This window comes from Rhinopithecus roxellana, chromosome 9 (assembly GCF_007565055.1).
Source record: "Rhinopithecus roxellana isolate Shanxi Qingling chromosome 9, ASM756505v1, whole genome shotgun sequence".
NCBI lineage: Eukaryota > Metazoa > Chordata > Mammalia > Primates > Cercopithecidae > Rhinopithecus > Rhinopithecus roxellana.
This window is the reverse complement of record NC_044557.1, coordinates 66294223-66317157: the sequence shown is the minus strand read 5'-3', so window position 1 is coordinate 66317157 and position 22935 is coordinate 66294223. Positions and strand designations below refer to the sequence as shown.

The 22935-nt window shown below is 35.8% G+C and overlaps 1 protein-coding gene across 5 annotated transcripts in view; it reads left to right on the top strand.

Moving 5' to 3' along the window:
- The window catches only part of UBR5 (ubiquitin protein ligase E3 component n-recognin 5), a 159659-nt gene that overhangs the window by 93891 nt on the left and 42833 nt on the right, over positions 1-22935 (top strand). For all 5 annotated transcript variants that reach the window (XR_004059243.1, XM_030937431.1, XM_030937430.1 and 2 more), the window contains exons 16-34: positions 738-850; positions 2172-2315; positions 2412-2523; positions 2768-2922; positions 3167-3364; positions 9295-9505; positions 10409-10535; positions 14432-14583; positions 15043-15138; positions 15932-16055; positions 16416-16513; positions 17291-17439; positions 17912-18003; positions 19140-19286; positions 19390-19508; positions 19592-19718; positions 19811-19940; positions 20804-20964; positions 21075-21314. Coding sequence is in view for 4 of the 5 variants with exons in the window: in XM_030937431.1 (XP_030793291.1) it covers positions 738-850; positions 2172-2315; positions 2412-2523; positions 2768-2922; positions 3167-3364; positions 9295-9505; positions 10409-10535; positions 14432-14583; positions 15043-15138; positions 15932-16055; positions 16416-16513; positions 17291-17439; positions 17912-18003; positions 19140-19286; positions 19390-19508; positions 19592-19718; positions 19811-19940; positions 20804-20964; positions 21075-21314 (2695 nt within the window). In the remaining variant the exon portion in view is untranslated. The remainder of the gene's footprint in view (positions 1-737; positions 851-2171; positions 2316-2411; positions 2524-2767; positions 2923-3166; positions 3365-9294; positions 9506-10408; positions 10536-14431; positions 14584-15042; positions 15139-15931; positions 16056-16415; positions 16514-17290; positions 17440-17911; positions 18004-19139; positions 19287-19389; positions 19509-19591; positions 19719-19810; positions 19941-20803; positions 20965-21074; positions 21315-22935) is intronic.

Genomic DNA, 22935 nt, shown 5'->3' with positions numbered 1-22935 from the left:
TCATTTTTTACATCTTTTTATATAATTTGTATCTCTATTACTTTGATTTTTTTTTTTTTTTGCGTAACTTTCTTTGAATAGAAAGATGGTATTTACAGTGTTGACTGTTTCTATTGTTTTTCAGAATTAGAGTTTTAAAAAGATGAGATTCATTATAGTAATAGAAGGAAATAATTACCACTAGCTAGTCTGTCTACTCACTTTTGTTGAGACTTTTATTATTGTAAATTGGTTATGTTTTGGTCACAACTTTTGCTCAAAATTTGTAGAATTTATAAACCTAGACTTACTCTCACACCATGGATAGAATTTTTTCAAAAGTTCCTTAAAATAAATTTTATGATGTAATTGCTTTGCAATTTAGAAATTAAAAATTAGACTTTAGTAGTTATGTGGTAATTTTCTTAAAACTATCTGGCAGATCTTCCTTTTTAAACTTTGGTTAGATAACCCTAATTTTGGGAGCACAAAATACATTTTATCCTATTTCATTGCACTTGTTTATACTGGTATTAATACAATTAAACATTAATGGTTATTGTCTTTCTTCACTGTGAATTTATTTGAAGTACAGATTGATTAGAAAACTCCAATTCCTAAAGCAGTAGCTTAGGAAATTTTTGAGAACCTTCACTTAGTATCCCTTTAAAGATAGTCTTTCTTATAAATTTAGATGAAATCTATAAAGTCTCTTTTACATTTTCTTTTTGGTACTTACCATTTTGTTGTTGTCTAAGAACGACGACGGTCAACCCCTGCACCAAAAGAAGAAGAAAAGGTGAATGAAGAGCAGTGGTCTCTTCGGGAAGTGGTTTTTGTGGAAGATGTCAAGAATGTTCCTGTTGGCAAGGTTTGTTCAAAATATCTAAGAATTAATTACTAACAGAACTATAATGATCTTGGTTATCCAGGGATTTGTGGTTCATATTTGAGTCCTTTCTTCAGGGCTGTTTTATTGATTAGCTTCAGTGGTATCTTTAGTTGTACCCTGCATCTGATGTAGATCTGTCTTCTCAGTCCCTGACAGATGAAGAGATTTTGCCTCTCCTTGAGCATTTGTGATGATATGTTGCTTTTAAAAGAAAACTATTATTTGGGAATAATTTTAGATTTGTAGAAAAGTTGCACAGAGATACATTACTTTTTGGTATAGCCCATTCTTTGGATCTGTTAGACAGTTCTAATTGAGATCATCTTCCATGACATTTAAAATTCTTACATAGTACTGAAAAATCTTATTACAAGTCACCTTCCACTTTTTCTCTTCTCCCTGAAGAAAGTTTTGTCTTCTAAGAAATCATCAGTTTGAATGCCATTAATTTCACTCTTCTACTGATGCATATTTAAAATGCACTTGCAGTTGTAGAATGTCTGTAAAGTAAAGGTTTTCATGATTACTCAGTAGTTTCTGAAATGTGATAGTCTTTCACTTATACTTAAAGGAAATAGCAGATATACCAGGTTCTGCAGCTTACAAAGGTCTTTCTCATATACCATTTCATTTGATTCTCAAAATAGACCTGTAGTTCATGGGTGGGTGTTTTCTTCTAAGAATAAGATACTGGCTTAAAATAAAAAGCATCAAGTAGCAGAAGTGGGACCCAAATTTGTCCTGATTTTAAGTTCTGTGCTTGTCTTTCTGTGTGTTGCTGACCCTATCCCTGTGTTGACCGTATTGTAGCCACTAGCTGTATATGTGGCTGTTTAAATTTGTTAAAATCAAATAACTTAAAAAAGTCAGCACCTTAGTCACATTAGCTTCATTTCAAGGGCTCAGTAGCCACTTATGGCTAATGGCAGCCACAGTGGACACTGCCAGTGTAGAATGTTGCCGTTTTCAAGAAAGTTCTGTCAGACAGAAAGCTGCTTTAATGTAATTAAGAGGGGAGATGGGAGGATCCCATGGGCTATATACTTAAGTTTTTCAGTTGATTTCTGAAAACATTCGTAGACTATAATCAGTGGCTGTGTGGGTCAGTTTTCTCTAGCAAATGAGCCTTGAATATAGATGTCAATAGAAAAACTTTGGTGAGTCTGTCTAGGTTAATTTTATAACTTGGTGATCGTTGAAGAAACATACAAAGAATTGGATTCCTTTAACGTTAGTTCGGTGAATAGAATTTGTATGTTGATTTTATTTTAATGTTCATTGAATTTGCCTATACTTCCAGGTGCTAAAAGTGGATGGTGCCTATGTTGCTGTAAAATTTCCAGGAACTTCCAGTAATACAAACTGTCAGAGCAGTTCTGGTCCAGATGCTGACCCTTCTTCTCTCCTGCAGGATTGTAGGTTACTTAGAATTGATGAATTGCAGGTAAGTGTAAAGAAGTCATTCAGCAAGTGAATATTGGAACTGACTCCTTGAGTTTATTATGGAGTTTGAAAGCAAAATTCCTTTTGTGTCATGCAGGTTGTCAAAACTGGTGGAACACCGAAGGTTCCCGACTGTTTCCAAAGGACTCCTAAAAAGCTTTGTATACCTGAAAAAACAGAAATATTAGCAGTGAATGTAGATTCCAAAGGTAGATTTTGTAACTTTTTCAGCTGGCATATTCTATATTCCATTAATACTTGTTCAGGAAATGGGAATATGATAAAGTAATTCAGGGCATTGGCATTTTTTTGTTGCCTGTCTGTAACATTATGGAATGGCATGTATCTGTTTGAATTGACTTACAAGTGTGGCCAGAGAAGTTAAAATATTGTAGATGTTTATTAGAGATAAGATGTATAACAATTTTTCTTCTCATTTATGTGCTTCTGAAGGTGTTCATGCTGTTCTGAAGACTGGAAATTGGGTACGATACTGTATCTTTGATCTTGCTACAGGAAAAGCAGAACAGGAAAATAATTTTCCTACAAGCAGCATTGCTTTCCTTGGTCAGAATGAGAGGAATGTAGCCATTTTCACTGCTGGACAGGTAGAGGCTCATTTTTGCTTTTGAAAAGCGATAGGACAACAATGGCATTTTTGCGAAGTTGGGGGTCTGGCTCTGGTTAGCTTGTTAATAAATGATTCAAAAACTTAGACTATTTCACACATTTGAGTACTAGGTTTCTTATTGTTATTACTAAAATCTAATTTGGAAACAAATATGCCTGTCACAAAAATCAGATGCATCTTTTGATTACGAGTCAAACTTTACCGTTTTCCCATTATTGTAGGAATCTCCCATTATTCTTCGAGATGGAAATGGTACTATCTATCCAATGGCCAAAGATTGCATGGGAGGAATAAGGGATCCCGACTGGCTGGATCTTCCACCTATTAGTAGTCTTGGAATGGGTGTGCATTCTTTAATAAATCTTCCTGCCAATTCAACAATCAAAAAGAAAGCTGCTATTATCATCATGGCTGTAGAGGTAATTTGAGTTTTGAAACTACTGGGCATTTTTATTCAGAAAACACCACTAAATAGTCTTGAATAGATCTTGCAACAATCTTAAATAGATCATTCATTGCCCCTTTCTTCACTGAAAGAGCTAATAGTCTATTAAGACAACATAGACAAGCACATCAGTGTGTGCACAATGTTGTAGGAGCATAAAGGGGAGAGATATAAATCATACTGTGACTGTACCAAAGACTTTCTTTAAGAAACGATACCTGGACAGATCAGATAGGCATCCCCTAGACACAGGGATGGAGTTGGGAGGTATTATCCCAGGCACCAAGAGCAACCTTTGTGAATCTTAGTTGGGAGAAAGTACTTTTTTTTGATATGACCAGAATTCTGGTAGGGATCCTACGGGTCAGTGAGTTGCAACTGAAAAGGCTGGAGAGAGGCACTAGGGTGTTTGTGTGCTCACCTAACATTACCTAAACTTTAGCCTGAAAGTGAGGAGGAGGAGGAGGATTATAAGCCATTGAATGACATGCTTTTGATTTTTTAAAAAAGATTAGCAGTGGCTGGTGGGTGTTTAGAGAGCAGTTGATAGAGATCAGAAGTTTGGAGATCAGATAAAAAGGTTAATGTAGGCTGTGCGTGGTGGCTCACGCCTGTAATCCCAGTACTTTGGGAGGCAGATGGGGGCGGATCACTTGAGGTCAGGAGTTTGAAGGCAGCCTGGCCAACATGGTGAAACCCTGTCTCTACTGAAAATACAAAAATTAGCTGGGCATGATGGCGCACGCCTGTAATCCCAGCTACTCAGGAGGCTGAGGCACAAGAATCACTTGAACCCTGGAGGCGGAGGTTGCAGTGAGCCGAGATCGCACCACTGTACTCCAGCCTGGGTAACAGAGCGTGACTCCATCTCAAAAGAAAAAAAAGAAACACTAAAAAAAGAAAAAAAACAGTTAAGGCAATAATCCAGGTTAGAAACAAAGTTAGTGTCAACTTTTGGAAATGAGGAAGGAGGGGATGGATTTAAGAGATCTTAAGGAACTAGAACCTACAAAGCTTGGTAACTGGATTTTAGTTGTAAATGAAAGAATTAATAAAGCTTCTGATTTGGACATGTTTGATGGTAGGGAGGAAATATAACAGAGGGGAACAAATGGGATAAGGGAAAAGGATGAATTTAGTTTCAAACATGTTGTCATTGAGCATTTGTTAGATGTGGATACAGTGCATTAGAAGCTATTGGAGCAATTTCAGCCGAGATTGACCTGATATCACTGAACATCTTAAAAGGATCACTTATGACGTGCTGAGAGCACTAGGGTGAATGTGAGTAAGTAGGAGTGCCAGTTAGGAGGGATATGATAATAATCCAGGTGGGAGATGATAGTGACTTAGCCCAGGGGATGGAGTTATGAGTGAAATGTGACTAGATTCTAGATACATAGTCTTGTGTTGCTTAATGACAGGGATACATTCTGAGAAACAGATTGTTAGGTGATTTCATTGTTGTACAAACATCATATAGTGCACTTACCTGAACCTAGATGGTATAGCCTATTGCTCCTAGGGTACAAACCTATATAGTGTATTTCTACACTGGATACTGTAGGCATTTGTAACACAGTGATAAGTATTTGTTTACATAAACATAGGAAAGGTACAGTAAAAGTATGGTCTAAAGGATAAAAAAAGAGGTGCACCTGATAGGGCATTTACCACAAATGAAGGTTAGAAGATTGAAAGTTGCTCTGGGTAAGTCAGTAAGTGAGTGGTAAGTGCATATGAAGGCTTATGTTATTACTGGACACTGCTGTAGACTTTATAAACACTGTACACTTAGGCTACACTAAATTTTTTTTAAACTGTTGATTTGTTTGTAATAATACACTTAAAACACATTGTACACAGTCAGGCACAGTGGATCGTACCTGTAATCCCAGCACTTTGGGAGGCCAAAGCAGGTGGCTCTTAGGCAAGGAGTTTGAGGCCAGCCTGGGCAACATAACAAAACCCTGTCTCTATAAAAAATACAAAAATTAGCCGGGCGTGGTTGTTCCTGTAATATCAGCTACTTAAGAGGTTCAGGCACGAGAATTGCTTGAACCTGGTAGGTGGAGGTGGCGGTTGCAGTGAGCTGAGATCATGCCACTGCACTCCAGCCTGGGCGACAGAGTGAGACTCTGTCTTAAAACACACACACACACACACACACACACACACACCCACACACCCACACTGTGTAGCTATCTGAAATGTTTTCTTTCCTATATCCTTAAGGTTTTGTTTTGTTTTGTTTTTGTCAGAGTTTTATTTTCTTTTTTGAAAACAAAAAAAAAGTTTTATTTTCTTTTTTGAAAAAAAAAAAGTTTTATTTTAGGCTTGGGAGTACGTGTGAGCTTTTACTGCAAGGTAAACTCATGTACAGGGTTTTTTGTACAGATTGTTACATCACAGGTATTAAACACTTTTTCTATTTTTAAAATTTTTTATTGCCTTTTAAAAAAATGTACAATTTACAATGCCTTCTTCTGTAATACCTCCTGAAGGACCTGCCTTAGGCTGTTTTAGTTAACTTAAAAAAAAAAAAATAGAAGAAGTACACTCTAAAATAACTAAAGAAAGTATAGTAAATACTTTAGAAATCAGTGACCTAGTTTTTTTATCATTATCAAATGTTACACTGTACATAAATTATATGTACTATACTTTTATATGATTGGCAGTACAGTATGTTTGTTTATGCCCGCATTGCCACGAACAGTATGATTTAACGACAGCTATGATGTCACTAGGCAATAGGAACTTTTCAGCTCCATTATAATCTTACAGTACCACAGTCATATATGTGGTCCATCATTGACCATAATGTTTTTATGAAGCACATGACTGTACTAGGTATCTTTTTAAGGTAGAACTAATGCATTTGCTAGTGGCTAAATGTAGGGTATCAAACAGACGGAACAAGAGAGTTAATAATTTTGGAAGAATGAAGTTGTCATTGAGTTGAAGACTGTAGAGGTGAAAATTCAAGAGTTTGGTTTTAGACATGTGAAGTTTAAGATGTCTCTTCCAATAGAGGAAGTGAATGTGAAGACATTATAATAGATAATAATGTCTTCTTCACTGATAGAAGAAGTGAAGGTGAAGGTTCAGGAATTTGGTTTTAGACAGGTGAAATTTAAGTTGTCTATTAGAAGATTATCGACAGATTCCTGAACCAAGAGGAGATGGTGAGTAGAAAGTTAGATGTGTATGTCTGACTAACAGAGGAAGGTTCAGGCTGGAGAAATTTACTTGGGAGTTGTTTTTTTTAGAGAAATTATACTGAACAAGATCATGGAGGTTGTGAGGAGAAAAGGTCCAAGGACTGAGCCTTGAGAATAGTCTCAACATTTAAATGTCAGGGTGATAAAGGGGAACCAGCATAGGAGATCGAGAAGGAACATCCACAGGGTTGGAGGAAAGCTAGAATGAGTTGTGTCCTGGAAGTCAAATGAAGAGCACGTGTCAATCAGGATGCTGGGACCAACTGTGTCAAATGATGCAGTAGGTCAGTGAAGTGAATACTGAGTATTGACTGTTGGATTTAGCTCCATCTAGGTCATTGTTGATAGTGGGGATGAAAGCATCGTTAGAGTGAACTTAGGAGAAAATGAGAGGTGAGGAACTGAAGATAAATACAAACAACTTTTTTGAGCAGTTTTTCTATAAAGGATGGAAATGGAGTTTAATATGGGGGCATATTCACCCTCCATTAGGTTGGAGGTGAACAGTACTTTTTAGAACTGCATCTAAAATAGAGACCCAGACTCATTCTTAGCTTAGGTTTGCTTGTAACCTATTGCACTAGTGGTTTCAAACTAAAGGAGGTGATGATACAGAGGTAGCTGTGGTTTGAACTTGATGTCTAGAAATAGCCTTCATATCATTTTAGAATTCTTGATAGGTTACCAATATTGAAAAACCACAGGATTTATATTTAAAATCCAGATTTTCAGTTGCTCACAAAAGATTAGAAGATCTGGTGAAATTTGGCCTTGTAATCTATATCCCAAAAACATTAGACTGGTCTTTACAATTCATTGCAGTTCTCACTACTTAGAGTTTGTTGCTCCAAGTGCTAGTGATGCCATTTAGTATACAGCTTCTGTTATCTCGTTTACACACAGCCTCCTTCACTCATTTATATTAATTCAAGTGTAGGCATTTGATTCTGTGACCTCTTCACTTTGTCAGCATCTGACAGGTAGTCATCATCCCACAGGTAGGGATAAGGTGTGTCATCATTAGTCTTTATACCTCAGTGACTAGGGCTTACCACACAGTAGTCCCACAAGAAATTTTTTATCGAACTCACACTGCCTTTTGCTATAAGAATAAATGACAGATGTAACATACAATGATGCAGAGTAAACTTTTCTGCTTGTAACACAACTAAGTAGTATTGATACCCTCAGTGTGAGAGCCCATCTACTACAGTCTGGCAGGTTAGAGATGAGTTTCCTGTAGAGTAGTAGCTGCTTCTAACTAAATAATCGGCTGTTGCTTGAAACTAGTGTATATGACAGCAGTGTACCACAAAATATCTTGATTTTAGTTGTTCTTTGTTTTCAGGGAGACTTTGTTTGACATTTTCTCTTAACATACTATGTATAAATTTCCCTGTGTTTTGGAACGTTTAGTATTAAGCTCTTCATGTACTGGAGCTTGTTATTGATGAGGTGACTTCAGAGCCATAGTTAGTTCCACAATCAAAGTGGCCTATCTCACGTGTGGTTGTTAGTGAAAATAGTTGTTTGTGTTTTCTTGCGTGGACATCTATTCTCCACCCGCTCTCAAGTTGGGGAGAGGAGAGAGCTTATTTTGACCGTTTTCCAGAAGGTGACAAGTTGTTCAAATGCAGTTTTCTTTTTTCCTTTATACTCCCACATGCTCTTTTCCACCTGCCTTTTTCTAGTTATAGTTAAAATGAATGACTTTATTTTATAAAACTAAAGCTTTATATTCAGTTCATTAAATATTCCACAACTACAGTTTTCCATTCTGAAAGAATGAACTTCTTGGTATGTTCATGCTATTTGTCAGAAAGCGAATGATATGTTCTCTAAATACTTACCAATACCACTGTGTCTTTGTTAATTAAATTACAGCTGTCATGATTCCTGCAGAATTGAAGGTTTTGGTTTTCATATAAACTTTAACAGCATAAGAGGGCTGGGTGTGGGTTGCACATGCCCAGCACTTTGGGAGGCTGAGGTGGGGCATCACTTGAGCCCAGGAGTTTGAGACCAGCCTGGGCAACATGGCAAGACTCTGCCTCTACAAAAAATAAGCCTGCTGTGGTGGTACATGCCAGCTACATGGGAGGCTGAGGCGGGAGGATTACTTGAGCCCGGGAGGTTGATGCTGTAGTGGGTTGTGTTCACATCACTGCACTGCAGCCTGGATAACAGAGTGACACATTGTCTGACACACACACAAAAGCCTAAGAAGGTGAGAGTAAGCCTGGAATAAAATTTATATCCTTTGCTTAATTGGCTATCATTATTAATAGGGTTCTAATTAGATAGTTACATAACATGAAGTAAAAACCAGGGATTGGTAGACTGTGGCCCAAAGGCCAAATCCAGCTACTCCTATTCATTTATGCATTGTATGTGGCTGCTTTCCCGTTTCAGTTGCAGAGTTGAGTTAGTTGAGAAAGCTAAAAATATGTACTTGTCCTTAACATAAAGTTTATCCTCCCTTCTCTATTCCTGTCGATTGTATGTTCTGCTTAAAGTCTACCCTTAAGTTTTGTTTCTTTTGATAGGCCACCTGAAATTGTCTCTACTTATTTGCAAATCTGATAATATATTATTGTGTTGGCCGTGAGAAATTTTTAATATATGTAATGTGCTACTCAAATTCATTGAGGTTTTTTCCCCCTAATTTGTCTGAGCACAGAAACAAACCTTAATGCAACACATTCTGCGCTGTGACTATGAGGCCTGTCGACAATATCTAATGAATCTTGAGCAAGCGGTTGTTTTAGAGCAGAATCTACAGATGCTACAGACATTCATCAGCCACAGATGTGATGGAAATCGAAATATTTTGCATGCTTGTGTATCAGTTTGCTTTCCAACCAGCAATAAAGAAACTAAAGAAGAAGAGGGTGAGATTAAGAACTATAGCAAGGTCTTTAAAGGGAGTTTTTAGGCAATTTTGAAAATGTAACAGTTGTTAAAGAAAACCAAATCACTATAAAGATTTGTGTGTCCTTTTTTTTTTTTACTTTCTCAGAAGGTAAAGATGGGTATGTAACAAAATTTTCCACCAGTGTGTTTTTATTGTCTTTAGTACTATATGATATATACAAACTGGATATGTAATACTAAATGAACTTTACTTATTTTATAATTGCAGATGACATTTATTACATGAGAATTATTTAGCAAGTTAAGCCAAGTTACATTGAGGCAACTTTTATCTAAATTTTTAGAATATAGAGGAGAAAAATCACTTAGTGAGGTGTTATGTTTTTGGAAGGTTTTTTTTTTTGCCATAAACTTTTTAATTGGCTAAATGAAGGGAGAAATTGAGAATAAAGTGTAAATATGTAATTCATAATGGTTTTTTTTAATTTTAAATTTGCTGATGATATTCTGGTAGCTACATTTTTGAATAGTGGTTTGCAGGTTTCTGACCTTTCTGTCATTATCATTGAATCAGTAAGGATTATACATAATACATAAACTAAGACTGAAATACTGGTAAGTAGGTCTTTTTCTATTTTAATTGTGGAAGCTAAATTTCAGTCTTCTTATTAATGACCTTATTTTTTTCCTTCGTGGATTGAGAAGTAAGGTGGAATAAGGAAATAAATCACATATGAAAGATCATATAGTTCAATCTGTCTTAAGTGTTAGTTGCTCTAAGGAGGAAAAATTGAACAATTGGTTATCTAGTATGTGAATTAGAGTACTAAATATATAGAAATTAGTGTTTAGTGGACTGTAGATACTCAGTGTATTAGTTTTAAAACTTAAATTGATCTTAATTTTTTCTCATTTTTCAGAAGCGGAGCGTTCTGAAAGAAATACATTTGCAGAAAGGCTTTCTGCTGTTGAGGCCATTGCAAATGCAATATCAGTTGTGTCAAGTAATGGCCCAGGTAATCGGGCTGGATCGTCAAGTAGCCGAAGGTAATGTGATTTTTACCAGGAAACTTTAATTGGAGGAAAAAACCAAGTACAGAAAGCAGTGTATCTCTTACCTGTCGTGTACATGAATTGGTGGGTCCTTTTTTGTTTCATTTTTGTTCCTCCCAATAACACCCTGGGAAAAATAATCTAACAAATTAAAGTTTAAGGTAGAGCTGGGACACTTAATAAATTTGAGATAATTTAGACAAGTAGTTTAAATTTGTTTCTTTCAATTTGTTCTAAATTCATCGTCTTGCTTCCTAGAAAGTTACTGTCTTATTTGAAGAACAAGTAGTATAATAATTGAAGGAACCTTAATCTTTTCAGATTGCTTATTTAGGTCAGTTTCTCAGATATCTTGATCTGGGAAAAAAATGAAAGGCTGATGTGTATTATGGATGTTTGATGTTTAAATTTTCAGGCTGAGTTTTGGGATGGACAAACTTTTATAACACATTAAATATTGCTAGGTATTTGACCAGATAATGAATATAAAGAATTCAGGATATAGTTTTCTTTCTGTAGGAAAAAAATTTATTGTCTGCTTGACAAGATCATTAATGGAAGCACTGCTTACTATGTGCTAATGTGGTAGGTTGCAAAGTCTGCTTAAAATGAAGATTCTCCTTGCCTATTTTCTGTTCCGTAGTTAACTATTCCTTTAAAAATGTGTATTCTTAAATTGGCAACAGGAAGGCTACCAAGTTGATCCAAGTTGATACTTTCCCAGGTTCAAAAACATCCTGAAGTGAGGTTTATCAAAAAGTATTCGTGGGTGACCAAATTATAATTTGAAACAGTGCAAAAGCGTTATGTAGACTAAACAAAATGGAAATTATCACCAGTTTATTTATTCAGGACTATACTAGACAGACAAAGTGTTTGGTTAAAGTGGGAAGCAACTTAAATTCTTCATGAAGAAATTAGTGTCTGAATTATTTCAGGTATTTCATTTCCTCAGGGAAATTACAGGTGCAAATCAAGTTGGACTCTGATATGGTTGGTCCAATGCCAGTGCTGCCATCTTTTTTTCATGTCAGGATTATTTTGAAGGCAAAGACTAAAAGGAGCTTCAAGAGTGGGTGATGTGTTGCTCACAGAAATAATTTGCAGAGTAAGCTCCTTTGAGGAATTTGCCGAAGATTTCACTGCAGTGCTCTTAACCAGTTCAAACTCAGGGCTGCTGGTTGAACAGATGAAAGCACAGGAGTCTTATTATCCACGCCGGGCAGTAGGAAGTCCACAGACTGCTTCATTGAAGTGAAACCCTCCTCTAGCCTCCAATGGATTTTCTAGGCGATGCCCCTTGATGAGTATGCAGGCTGGGATTCATGAGCTGTAAGCTCAAAACTGATGCAATTTCAATATTGAATGGAATACTGTTAAATGCCTTCAGATGATGATTTGACTCAGAAGTTTTATTATGTGACTCAATAGTTCCTGAGTACAAAGGGCAGATTTAGTGGAAAGCTTGATTGATGCATCTGATTGCAGGTGTATGTACTCTAGAGATTGTTAATCTGGAAGACACATGACCTTCGCTTTTTTGTCACAGTGTTATGTTTGAACATGACTGGATTCTAAGGCTTCTGTAGCATGGATATAACGTGCTTACAAAGAGGAAATTACATCATCCTTGAATTCTTCCATATTGTCAGAAAATACGATGACTCCAGGCAAGCCTATACGAAGAAATGTCAAAACTCTGAATCTTAGCAGCCAAGGTGGTATCTCCTCAGTATTGTCCTCAGCCACTGAGGATACAGGTGAATCTTCATGAATTGTGTACAACATCTTGAAGAATAATTTTCTTTTTTTGTTTTTTGTTTTTTGTTTTTTAAGAATCTATATGAGGAGCTGGGCATTGTACTTAAAAATGTTCCCAAGACCTAATGAAGAAAAGAGGTTAAGGACAATTTTAAAAATGACAAGGAATGGCCCCCTCATTTAATATTGAATTGACTACATCACAGCAACAAAGTTGGGAGTTTGCAAGTTCAAGATGAGACTATGGTCTCAATTTATCTTCATTTATTCTTAATCTGCTTTAAGCTAGAAGTTGGAGAATAGCCCAAATATGTTTTTTGTTTGGCCTGCGCAATGTTAAATTTTTTTTTTCCTTTAATTTGAATGCCTTTAGATAAGCATGTGTGCCTCTAGCTTGTCACTACCCCCATTTCTTACACCTGACTGCCCTTATTTTACCTTTCTGACCCATTAGCCATTGAGTTTATGACTCTGGTGTAAGCATTCTTGAAAAGGCCAAAACATGCATTTATTTTCAGGTTATTTGTAGTGTCTCCCAATTATTGCTGATTTTTTTTTTCTTTGTGCTTTGAGCAAGACACATTAGGATACCAGGTGTCTGTTGAGCTTAATTAAAATTGTATAGGAGCATCACAGTGTGAACAGTCACCATGGTGTGTGCTGTTACTGGTAAGGAGTCTTCCTTTTCCTCTCGGTGATGTCTTTGGACAGGGAAGTGACCTGGACTGAAACAGTCACTGTGCCATGCTCCCATCCACATTATAAAAACTCTTAAACTCCAATTTCTAAATTGGAAAAAAGAAGACATTGATACTATAAAAGAATTAACTATAGTTACTTTTTAATAGTGAATACTATAATGGCAAATACATTATTTGAGACAGTAACATTTACATTGCAGAATCTTCTAGAGTGTTTTTATTCCAAAAAAAAATCATAAATAAGTCTTATAAAATAGATATGTTCCTGAACATAGCCTCTAAAAGTAATTTTTGTGAATGCCTTTTTAAAAAAACTTCCTTATAAAATTAAAAATGTATTGATATGGAAAAACACATTTATCCTCAATTAAATAACAATTGCAATTAGAGATTTAAACATTAATAAAACTTGAAATTATTTCTAGATGTATTATGCGTATCTAGTAAGGTGTTAGGTCTTTCACATGAGAATGTCATGTCTGAGATTAATTCTACATGGGAGAACGAAGTCCCTTATGTGTTGTCTGGCCCTCAACATGAAATTTTTACTCTTTATCCATTTACAAGCTCTAAAATTGTGACTGAGTGAAGGGATTTGCCATTTGTGCTCGCTCTTAAATCATTGTTAGTTCTAAATGTATTAATTTTGTAGCCGTTGTAAGGTTTTATTCAAAGGTAAAGTATAGACTTTCATACACGTAGTTCCCACTTCCCCTAACGAGTTCTGTGTTTGTGATTATTTCTTTTTCTTTTTAGTGATGTGTACACCTGTACAGTATTTTTTTTTTAATAGCAGGAGGAAAAAAAATCATGCCCACACATTAATCTAACCACACATTTTATAAACTCTAGTTTCATTCATTAATTTCTTTGGGATGCAAGTTGTACTGTTAAAAATTCTTTTTTTGTGTGTAAAAATCTAAATTGGTCTTTGTTTTAAAACTACTCATTGCGTGGATATTAGTTCAGTTGGTTTTGAGATTATAAAAGGGATTTAGTGTTGAACAATACTGGTTTTGTGCTAATCAGTATGATTGCTGATGTCTACTATTAAACTTAATTATTACTGATTATAAACAGGGGATAGAAACTTTTCGTTTTAATGTTTAGCTGTTCTTTTATCCGAACTGTATGAAAGATTATTTCTAATCTTACTTCACCGCAGCTTTCGTTCCCTGTGCTTAAGTTTGTGTGGGAGCTTAATATAGTGACTTTAGTGCTGAACGGTGTACTAGGAGCCCCCAGTTTTATTTCTATCCCTCACTGACTTATTCTGTGATTCCAGAATTGGCATTTGTACTTCACTTCCCTTGCCTGGAGTGCTTGCTTGTAGGACATACTTTCATCTTCTCAGATGACAAGTTCTGTACACCATTTCATTATGTGTAGATATGGTAGTGAGCTCTGATTTTGTTCATGTTCTTTTAGTTTGAGATTACGGGAAATGATGAGACGTTCGTTGAGAGCAGCTGGTTTGGGTAGACATGAAGCTGGAGCTTCATCCAGTGACCACCAGGATCCAGTTTCACCCCCCATAGCTCCCCCTAGTTGGGTTCCTGACCCTCCTGCGATGGATCCTGGTAAGAGCTGTTACTTAATTTCATTTAGTGTTTAACAAAAAGAGCAGGTCATGAAAGGAAATAATTTTAACATTTTAAAGGAATATTTAGAAATTTGAGAGATTTGAAAGTAGTGTGATGAATATTATAACTAGTTTAGCTATAAAAATTAGATTTAAGGTATTTATATTTTAAAAATTAAAATTCCAGAACTCTTGTCAGGTGTTCCACTTTTACTGAAATATTTATTTCTATACCAGTAAGAAGCTCAGTAATCCCTTTATTAGTAATATATCAAGATAAGTCAATAGATTTGCCTAGTGGATTCCTTCTCTTATAGTTTGGAAAAGAAGTTTCCACTTAAACTCTATCCAGTTTGACCTTTGGCTTGCAGAGAAAAGCCTTAAGGCCAGTTAAGAGAACATGTTAGGAATATGTTGCCTATAATGATATACATCCTACTGTTCTGTTTACTGAAAGATGGTGACATTGATTTTATCCTGGCCCCCGCTGTGGGATCTCTTACCACAGCAGCGACCGGTACTGGTCAAGGACCAAGCACCTCCACTATTCCAGGTAAGAATCTGTACTCTTTGTCTGCCTAGTCATCTGGAAGAAAAAAGGACACACTTTGGATATAGGGTTCTACAGATCTACACTTGATCTCACAGAGACTTTGCTTGAAAAACATCTAATTCTCTGAATTACCTTCCATCTGTCAGTGCAAATATGTAGTGTCTATGTACATACATTTAGAAATCAGATGAGATTTGTAAAATGTTGTTCATAGGTTTAAATTCTTTGTGATGAAGTTAATTTATTACTGATACTAGAATATTGTTCTGGTGGCTTATATACCTGATATATTATTCCAGGATATTCTTTTTTTTTTTTTTTTTTTTTGAGATGGAGTCTCGCTCTGTCACCCGAGCTGGAGTGCAGTGGCCGGATCTCAGCTCACTGCAAGCTCCGCCTCCCGGGTTCACGCCATTCTCCTGCCTCAGCCTCCCGAGTAGCTGGGACTACAGGCGCCCGCCACCTCACCCGCCTAGTTTTTTGTATTTTTTAGTAGAGACGGGGTTTCACCGTGTTAGCCAGGATGGTCTCGATCTCCTGACCTCGTGATCTGCCCGTCTCGGCCTCCCAAAGTGCTGGGATTACAGGCTTGAGCTACCGCGCCCGGCCTATTCCAGGATATTCTTAAAAAAAAATTGTAACTGCTCCTTGCAGAGCAGGACTAGCTACCCCATAGGCAGTGTGCCCTATTATCAATGTGCTTACGTACCCCATAGGCAGAGTAGCCCGGAATATTCTTTTACTGTGTCTTCTTCATTCTTGTTTTGTACCAAATGGATCTGCTTAATTACAGGTCCTTCCACAGAGCCATCTGTAGTAGAATCCAAGGATCGAAAGGCGAATGCTCATTTTATATTAAAATTGTTATGTGACAGTGTGGTTCTCCAGCCCTATCTACGAGAACTTCTTTCTGCCAAGTAAGAGGATTTGATATATTTTTCATATGAAGATTTAGCTTAGCTTAGCTTTTACTATTAAAGTTGATATTCTGACACTATATGGACAACAGTTATATAAATTTAAAACAATTTATCAGAATCCAGCATGATACTCCCTCTACTACTAAGCTCTGTTGAGTGAAAGAGACCATCTCAACATCATGTAGTGTACACTGAATCAATACAAACTGGCTTTTATGTTAGCTTGATTGAGTTGTATATTTATACGTGAAAGACTAAAACAAAATTTAGGTTTTTGTTTTATCATGAACATTTATTTTATCAGGAAGGAAAATAAGTAGTAATTAATATTTTTGCATATAATTTTTCTTATTTTAGGGATGCAAGAGGGATGACCCCATTTATGTCAGCTGTAAGTGGCCGAGCTTATCCTGCTGCAATTACCATCTTGGAAACTGCTCAGAAAATTGCAAAAGGTAATTTATTTCAGATCCTAAATGAGTTACATATTTTTCAGTTTGGATAGATTCTCTTCTGTACACATATTATAATTATTCAGACTGAATTTCCATATATGTAAATGATACAGTTGGTTGGAAACAGTCAAGATTTGTGTGTGTGTGAAATTCATGTGTTATTCTTTCTTGAAGTGTACTGTATCTTCCAACTTTCCATCAAAATACAACTAATATAAATTTATTGATTTAAAAATACTCCATAATGAACAGTGTAAAATCTTTGGAAAATAAGATGGGTTACTGATAGAACCTCTTGGTAGTTAATTGGTGTTAAGTGATATAACTTTACAGAATAATAGACAAATGTCTTGTTGTTATTTTTGACTTAGAATTACTGCTAAATAGAAAGCATTAAGGAATATCAATTCTTACCTTCCAGCCTTTGAAAGATTAAAGTAGTTATCTTTTTAAAATACTGATAGTTTATGAGATGGTCTATAATTTGCTAAATAGAGCCAGGACTTGAGTCTTAACCGCCTGAAACAGAGCTAAGGATTCAGATGGCTGATGTAGTGTGTTTATAGGCGTCATATGTGGGTATGATATAATTATGCTTTACATTGTTCCAGAGTTGGTTAGATTACTTTGCATGTCATCTTTGTATATCACTTTTTAAAATTGATATATAATTTCTGGTTTATACTGTGTATATGCTAAGACCTTTCATTTGAAGAAAATGGATGGCTAATTAAGTCCTTTGCTGCAAGATGAACTGATGTGTTCTTGCTTTTTTAGCTGAAGTATCCTCAAGTGAAAAAGAGGAAGATGTATTCATGGGAATGGTTTGCCCATCAGGTACCAACCCTGATGACTCTCCTTTATATGTCTTATGTTGTAATGACACTTGCAGTTTTACATGGACTGGAGCAGAGCACATTAACCAGGTAAGTTATTTTTACATTTTCCTGTATTAATCATATCTTTGTGTCTTTTTTCCCTATGACTATCACTAGACTTACAGTTTTCAGCTTTGGAATTGTTAAGTCTGATATGAAGAAAGTTGATTTAATTCCTAAGTAAATGAGGCAGAAGAGCTGATTGTTCAGTTAAATATGGCATACCATGAAAAGTGGAAATTTTCACTGGGTAGTGTAATCTGATCCACAAATCTTGATACAGATTTTATAACTACAGTGCCTTTTTGGGGATGATACAAATTATTTTTTTCAACTGGTAATATTTCTATTTGTATAATATTATAAGCTGTGTATCTGCTGTAGCCCTATATAAGTCCTAGTTTTCCAAAGCACAATAATTTTGAGATTGAATTGTTTTAGAAAATACCAGAAATGATAATTATGATGAGATATACGCATACTTATAATTATTCCTTTAAAAGTACACTCTTAATTTTAGGATATTTTTGAGTGTCGAACTTGTGGCTTGCTGGAGTCACTTTGTTGTTGTACGGAATGTGCAAGGGTTTGTCATAAAGGTCATGATTGCAAGTGAGTACAATTCTAGTTTTCTTTAGTTTAATATTATAAACTGTTTAGCTTTATATTGCTGTATGGAAATAATCGATAGTCATGTTTTAATTCAGAAAGCATGAGGTTATGTTTCTCTTAAGTCAGTTTATGTATAATAATGTGATTCTTGATTTAAACTATACTGTGAAATGTTTGGTTTCTTTGCTAGTTCTAACATTGCCCTCCTTAAATAAAAGTAGATGATTATACATTGTAACTAGGATCAGATTAGTATTTTGAGAAATATATCTACAGAATGTTCCTGAGTGTATTATGCAGCAGAGGTCTCAGGTGCCCTGTAGTAGGGTATATTAGGAGAAAATTGCCATAGGCCTGGAGGGAATCATGGAGAATGTTTGGACTGTGTCTTACTTAAACTAAATGCAACAATCTTTCATTCAGCAACAGTTACCACAACTAGTTTTGTTGGTTTTCACAGACCTGAGAATCAATGAAATACCTAGCACTAACATCTGTGGTGTTTTAGGATTATGGATAGGGACTTCAGTATAAATGGTTACAAATGTTATAATAGAGAATTGGACTGTAAAAACCATCTACCTATACATTAAGTAATTGTATAGGACAAGTGAAAAATTTTAATAGATATTGCATTGCTTATTTATAATTTTTGTTAAAAGAATTCTGGTTGGTATTTTTGTCTTCCTTATTTTAAGCACCTAAAAGTGTGATAATCTGTTGTTATTGATTGTTTGCCAAGGGTACTAGATGCCAGGGTGGTGGTGGTGAATAGTCCTGACAGTGTTCCCAATCCTATCAGAGGCCACAAGCAAGAAATATCTGCCCATAGAGTTATAGGGTTCATTAGGTCATATGGGAGGACCACTTGAACTGGACTGGAGCGGTGGGGAATTAGGGAAGAAATTCCAAAAGTGGCTATACCTTAGAGTACCTCTTCTCATAGGAATTCTGTATTGCTGTCATTACTACCAAGTAATCCTTTTGTTATATAAGCTTTGACAGTTATACTTTGCATTTAGGAATTAACAAGGGCTCTCTCTGGTTTCAGTGAGTTATACCTTCATAATGTCAACATAAACCTTTGTATGTTTAAAAACTTTCAGTTTTTGTACTTGTGTATAAATTGTCTATAGACTCAAACGGACATCACCAACAGCCTACTGTGATTGTTGGGAGAAATGTAAATGTAAAACTCTTATTGCTGGACAGAAATCTGCTCGTCTTGATCTACTTTATCGCCTGCTCACTGCTACTAATCTGGTTACTCTGCCAAACAGCAGGCAAGTAGGATTTTTAGGACTTACAATAAGTTAAATCAGAAGAGCGCAGCATACCTGAGTAGCTTTTCGGCCTCCCTTCTGATGACAACATTCTGTTTTGCAGGGGAGAGCACCTCTTACTGTTCTTAGTACAGACAGTCGCAAGGCAGACGGTGGAGCATTGCCAGTACAGACCACCTCGAATCAGGGAAGATCGTAACCGAAAAACAGCCAGTCCTGAAGGTGAGTAAATTAGACATTTATGACACTTGTGGGAAGCAATATGTTTTATTTTTGTTTTGGTCACTATTTCTTTTTCATTTTAGATTCAGATATGCCTGATCATGATTTAGAGCCTCCAAGATTTGCCCAGCTTGCATTGGAGCGTGTTCTACAGGACTGGAATGCCTTGAAATCTATGATTATGTTTGGGTCACAGGAGAATAAAGACCCGTACGTATTCATTAAAACCTTTTTAGCTTTATGTATTTCCTACATTAGTGTAGACCTTTTACAGTTCATTCTGTTTTTCCTTCCTCCTCAAGTCTTAGTGCCAGCAGTAGAATAGGCCATCTTTTGCCAGAGGAGCAAGTATACCTCAATCAGCAAAGTGGCACAATTCGACTGGACTGTTTCACTCATTGCCTTATAGTTAAGTGTACAGCAGATATTTTGGTAAGTTCTTTGAATGTGTATTGCAAGTACCTGAAAAGTATGCTTTTAAAGTACTCTTCTTTGCTGTGAAACTAGGAAAGAATTTAAACCTCAAGATGCAGTGCTAATGAGGTTATGGTAATAACACACTCAGGAATGGGGTGGGATTGCATCTCTTCCTCTCTCTGGAAAACCATAAAACTATCAGTGCCCTCAGAACCTGTCATAAAGAAATTTACGATATGAGAAAAATAAAGGCATGTCACAGAATAATGTAAAATTTAAAAACAGAAAAATACTTTTATCAGCCCAATAATAGTGTAATCTTGAATCAAATTATAACCTGACCACTTACTGGAATGTGATGGAGTAATTTAAAAACAAATCTTATTGTAAATAACATTCAAAACAACAACCAGACTATGAAAATTGGGTGTTTTCTGTAGCTAATATTTATACAAGAAACTGCGCACAGAAAAGAGACTAGAAAGTAACAGTGGTTCCGTGAGGGAGAGATGGGATTATGAATTTATTCATATCAACAATTGAGTCTGCCTTGCTATTTTGGAAAGTGCCCCAGACTGAGTTAAACATATTCTTCCTCTGATTTGATATATTTGGTATTGTTCTTCTAAATATTAGTTGATACACCGAGGACTATGGGACAAAAAATAAGAAATCATACATTTAGGACTCACTATATGTCAAGCACATTGGCAGGTATATTTCATAAATTGACCTTATAAATGTTTTGGTTAAATTTATTTTGAGATTCTATTATGAAATGTTAATGCTTAAAAAATGTTAGAACTTATAACTTTATGAGTGTCTAAGCATCGTATGAAATATCTTAACATTAATAGAGTGAATATAATTTTGTAAAGCTTTTAGATACTCTACTAGGTACACTAGTGAAAGAACTCCAAAACAAATACACACCTGGACGTAGAGAAGAAGCTATTGCTGTGACAATGAGGTTTCTACGTTCAGTGGCAAGAGTTTTTGTCATTCTGAGTGTGGAAATGGCTTCATCCAAAAAGAAAAAGTAAGGCATCCTTTTTGATTTTGGCTTGGATACCATTTTCACACTGTTTTTGTGATAGTGATTTATGTATATGAAAAGATAGATTGCTTATATTTCTCTTTTTGTTCTAGCAACTTTATTCCACAGCCAATTGGAAAATGCAAGCGTGTATTCCAAGCATTGCTACCTTATGCTGTGGAAGAATTGTGCAATGTAGCAGAGTCACTGATTGTTCCTGTCAGAATGGGGATTGCTCGTCCAACTGCACCATTTACCCTGGCTAGTACTAGCATAGATGCCATGCAGGGCAGTGAAGAATTATTTTCAGTGGAACCACTGCCACCACGACCGTCATCTGATCAGTCTAGCAGGTAAAATTGCTACCAGGTAACAGATTCCAATTAATCCTTTCCTTGGAAATGTCGTGTTTGACTTCTAAAACCTTTGCATAAGCACTCAGGTGTTGTACATGATCATTTGTATAACATAAATAACAGCCAAAAAGCTGGAATTTTAAATATTTTTCTACAACAACGATATTATCAAGGACAGGACTAAAATAGCTCCATTATAAATGTTTCTAATTATAAGATTATTTGTTCTTAAGTTTCATTTATCTTTTCTATTTGTTTGATAGTTTCCCTAATTACACCGTAAGCTTGTTGAATCAGGATGTGGAGCAACTTAAAACTTTCCGACGTTCTTTAGCACACTGCTTCTCAAACTTTAATATGTATGAAAATGACTTGGGGCTCTTATTAAAATATAAATGCCCACTCTAGAGATCTGGAGGTGGGGCCTCCAACTTTGTATGTCTTTCAAGTTCTCAGGTGATGCCAATTCTGCTGGTTTAGGTACCAGACTTTTCAGTAGTAATGCTCTAGATCTTTGGCAAATATTTAGTGTATTTTGTTTTTTCAAGTCTGATTTTATAACCAAGTGCATGTGTGATGATGTTTTAATAGGGACCTTTAAGATCTAAAGACCCTTTTCCTCCTTTTCTGGAAAACATCTCTGTTACTAAGGATGGCCTGCTTTAGTATTTGGGATAGCTCCCAAGTTGTCATCCTTGGGTTTGATCTGGGTTGGTGTTGAGTATCTGCTCTCACTATTCTCCTATATGCCAGTATATGTGTCCCAATTTTTCCTTTAATGTCAGGTGTTCCTTTAATCTAAATCCAGTTTTGTCTAACAGAGCTCTCCCATAGTGTCCTTGATACTGATACACCTCCAGGACTTGTTGAAAACTGTTATAAATCAAGCTGTATATCTTCAGACTTGTCAAGTCTATCCCGTTATTAAATGATTCTGTTAGTGAGATCTGCTTGGACTCTGTATGATTTTCCTGATCTTGATACCCTGTGAGGAACTCATTAGTTACTTAAGTGATATTAGTTTGTGAATTCTTAGTATCCTTCCCTTGATCTTGTTCTGGAACATAAAAAATTGATGGCTGTTGAACAGATTTTGGGATCATCTCATCTCTAAACACTGCCCATGAAACTGTTCCTGGTAAGTTTCAAGATTTTGTGTCATCTTGTTCTTAGTCTCGTTATTAAAGTATTATATACTCTTAAACTCTCTTTATTCCATTCCCTTTGATTGTTTCTTGAGGCAACTTCGTAAACCTTCCCAGCAGGAGATCTCATGTTATAATCAAGAAATAGTGCTAATGTTTTCTTCAACTGTTAAAAGTTCTATTATAGTACAGTACATTCTTACCCATAAAGGGTATATTTTGACCAGTGTTCCAAGGATGTCTTAAGTTTAAAAACACAGACTTAACCATTCTCTGGGATTTCACTTGTGTTGGATTATAGATGGTGTATATCACCCCACTGAGTGTGAAGTCTTAAGAGTGGTTTTTTCTGTTGCTTCTTTCCACCTCTTGAAAATGTTCTTGTTATGTTCTTAACAAATAATCTGTTTCTACTTTATTTCCATGTCTTTCATATAACAGTAACTAACAGTTACTGAAATTTTAGTATGTAC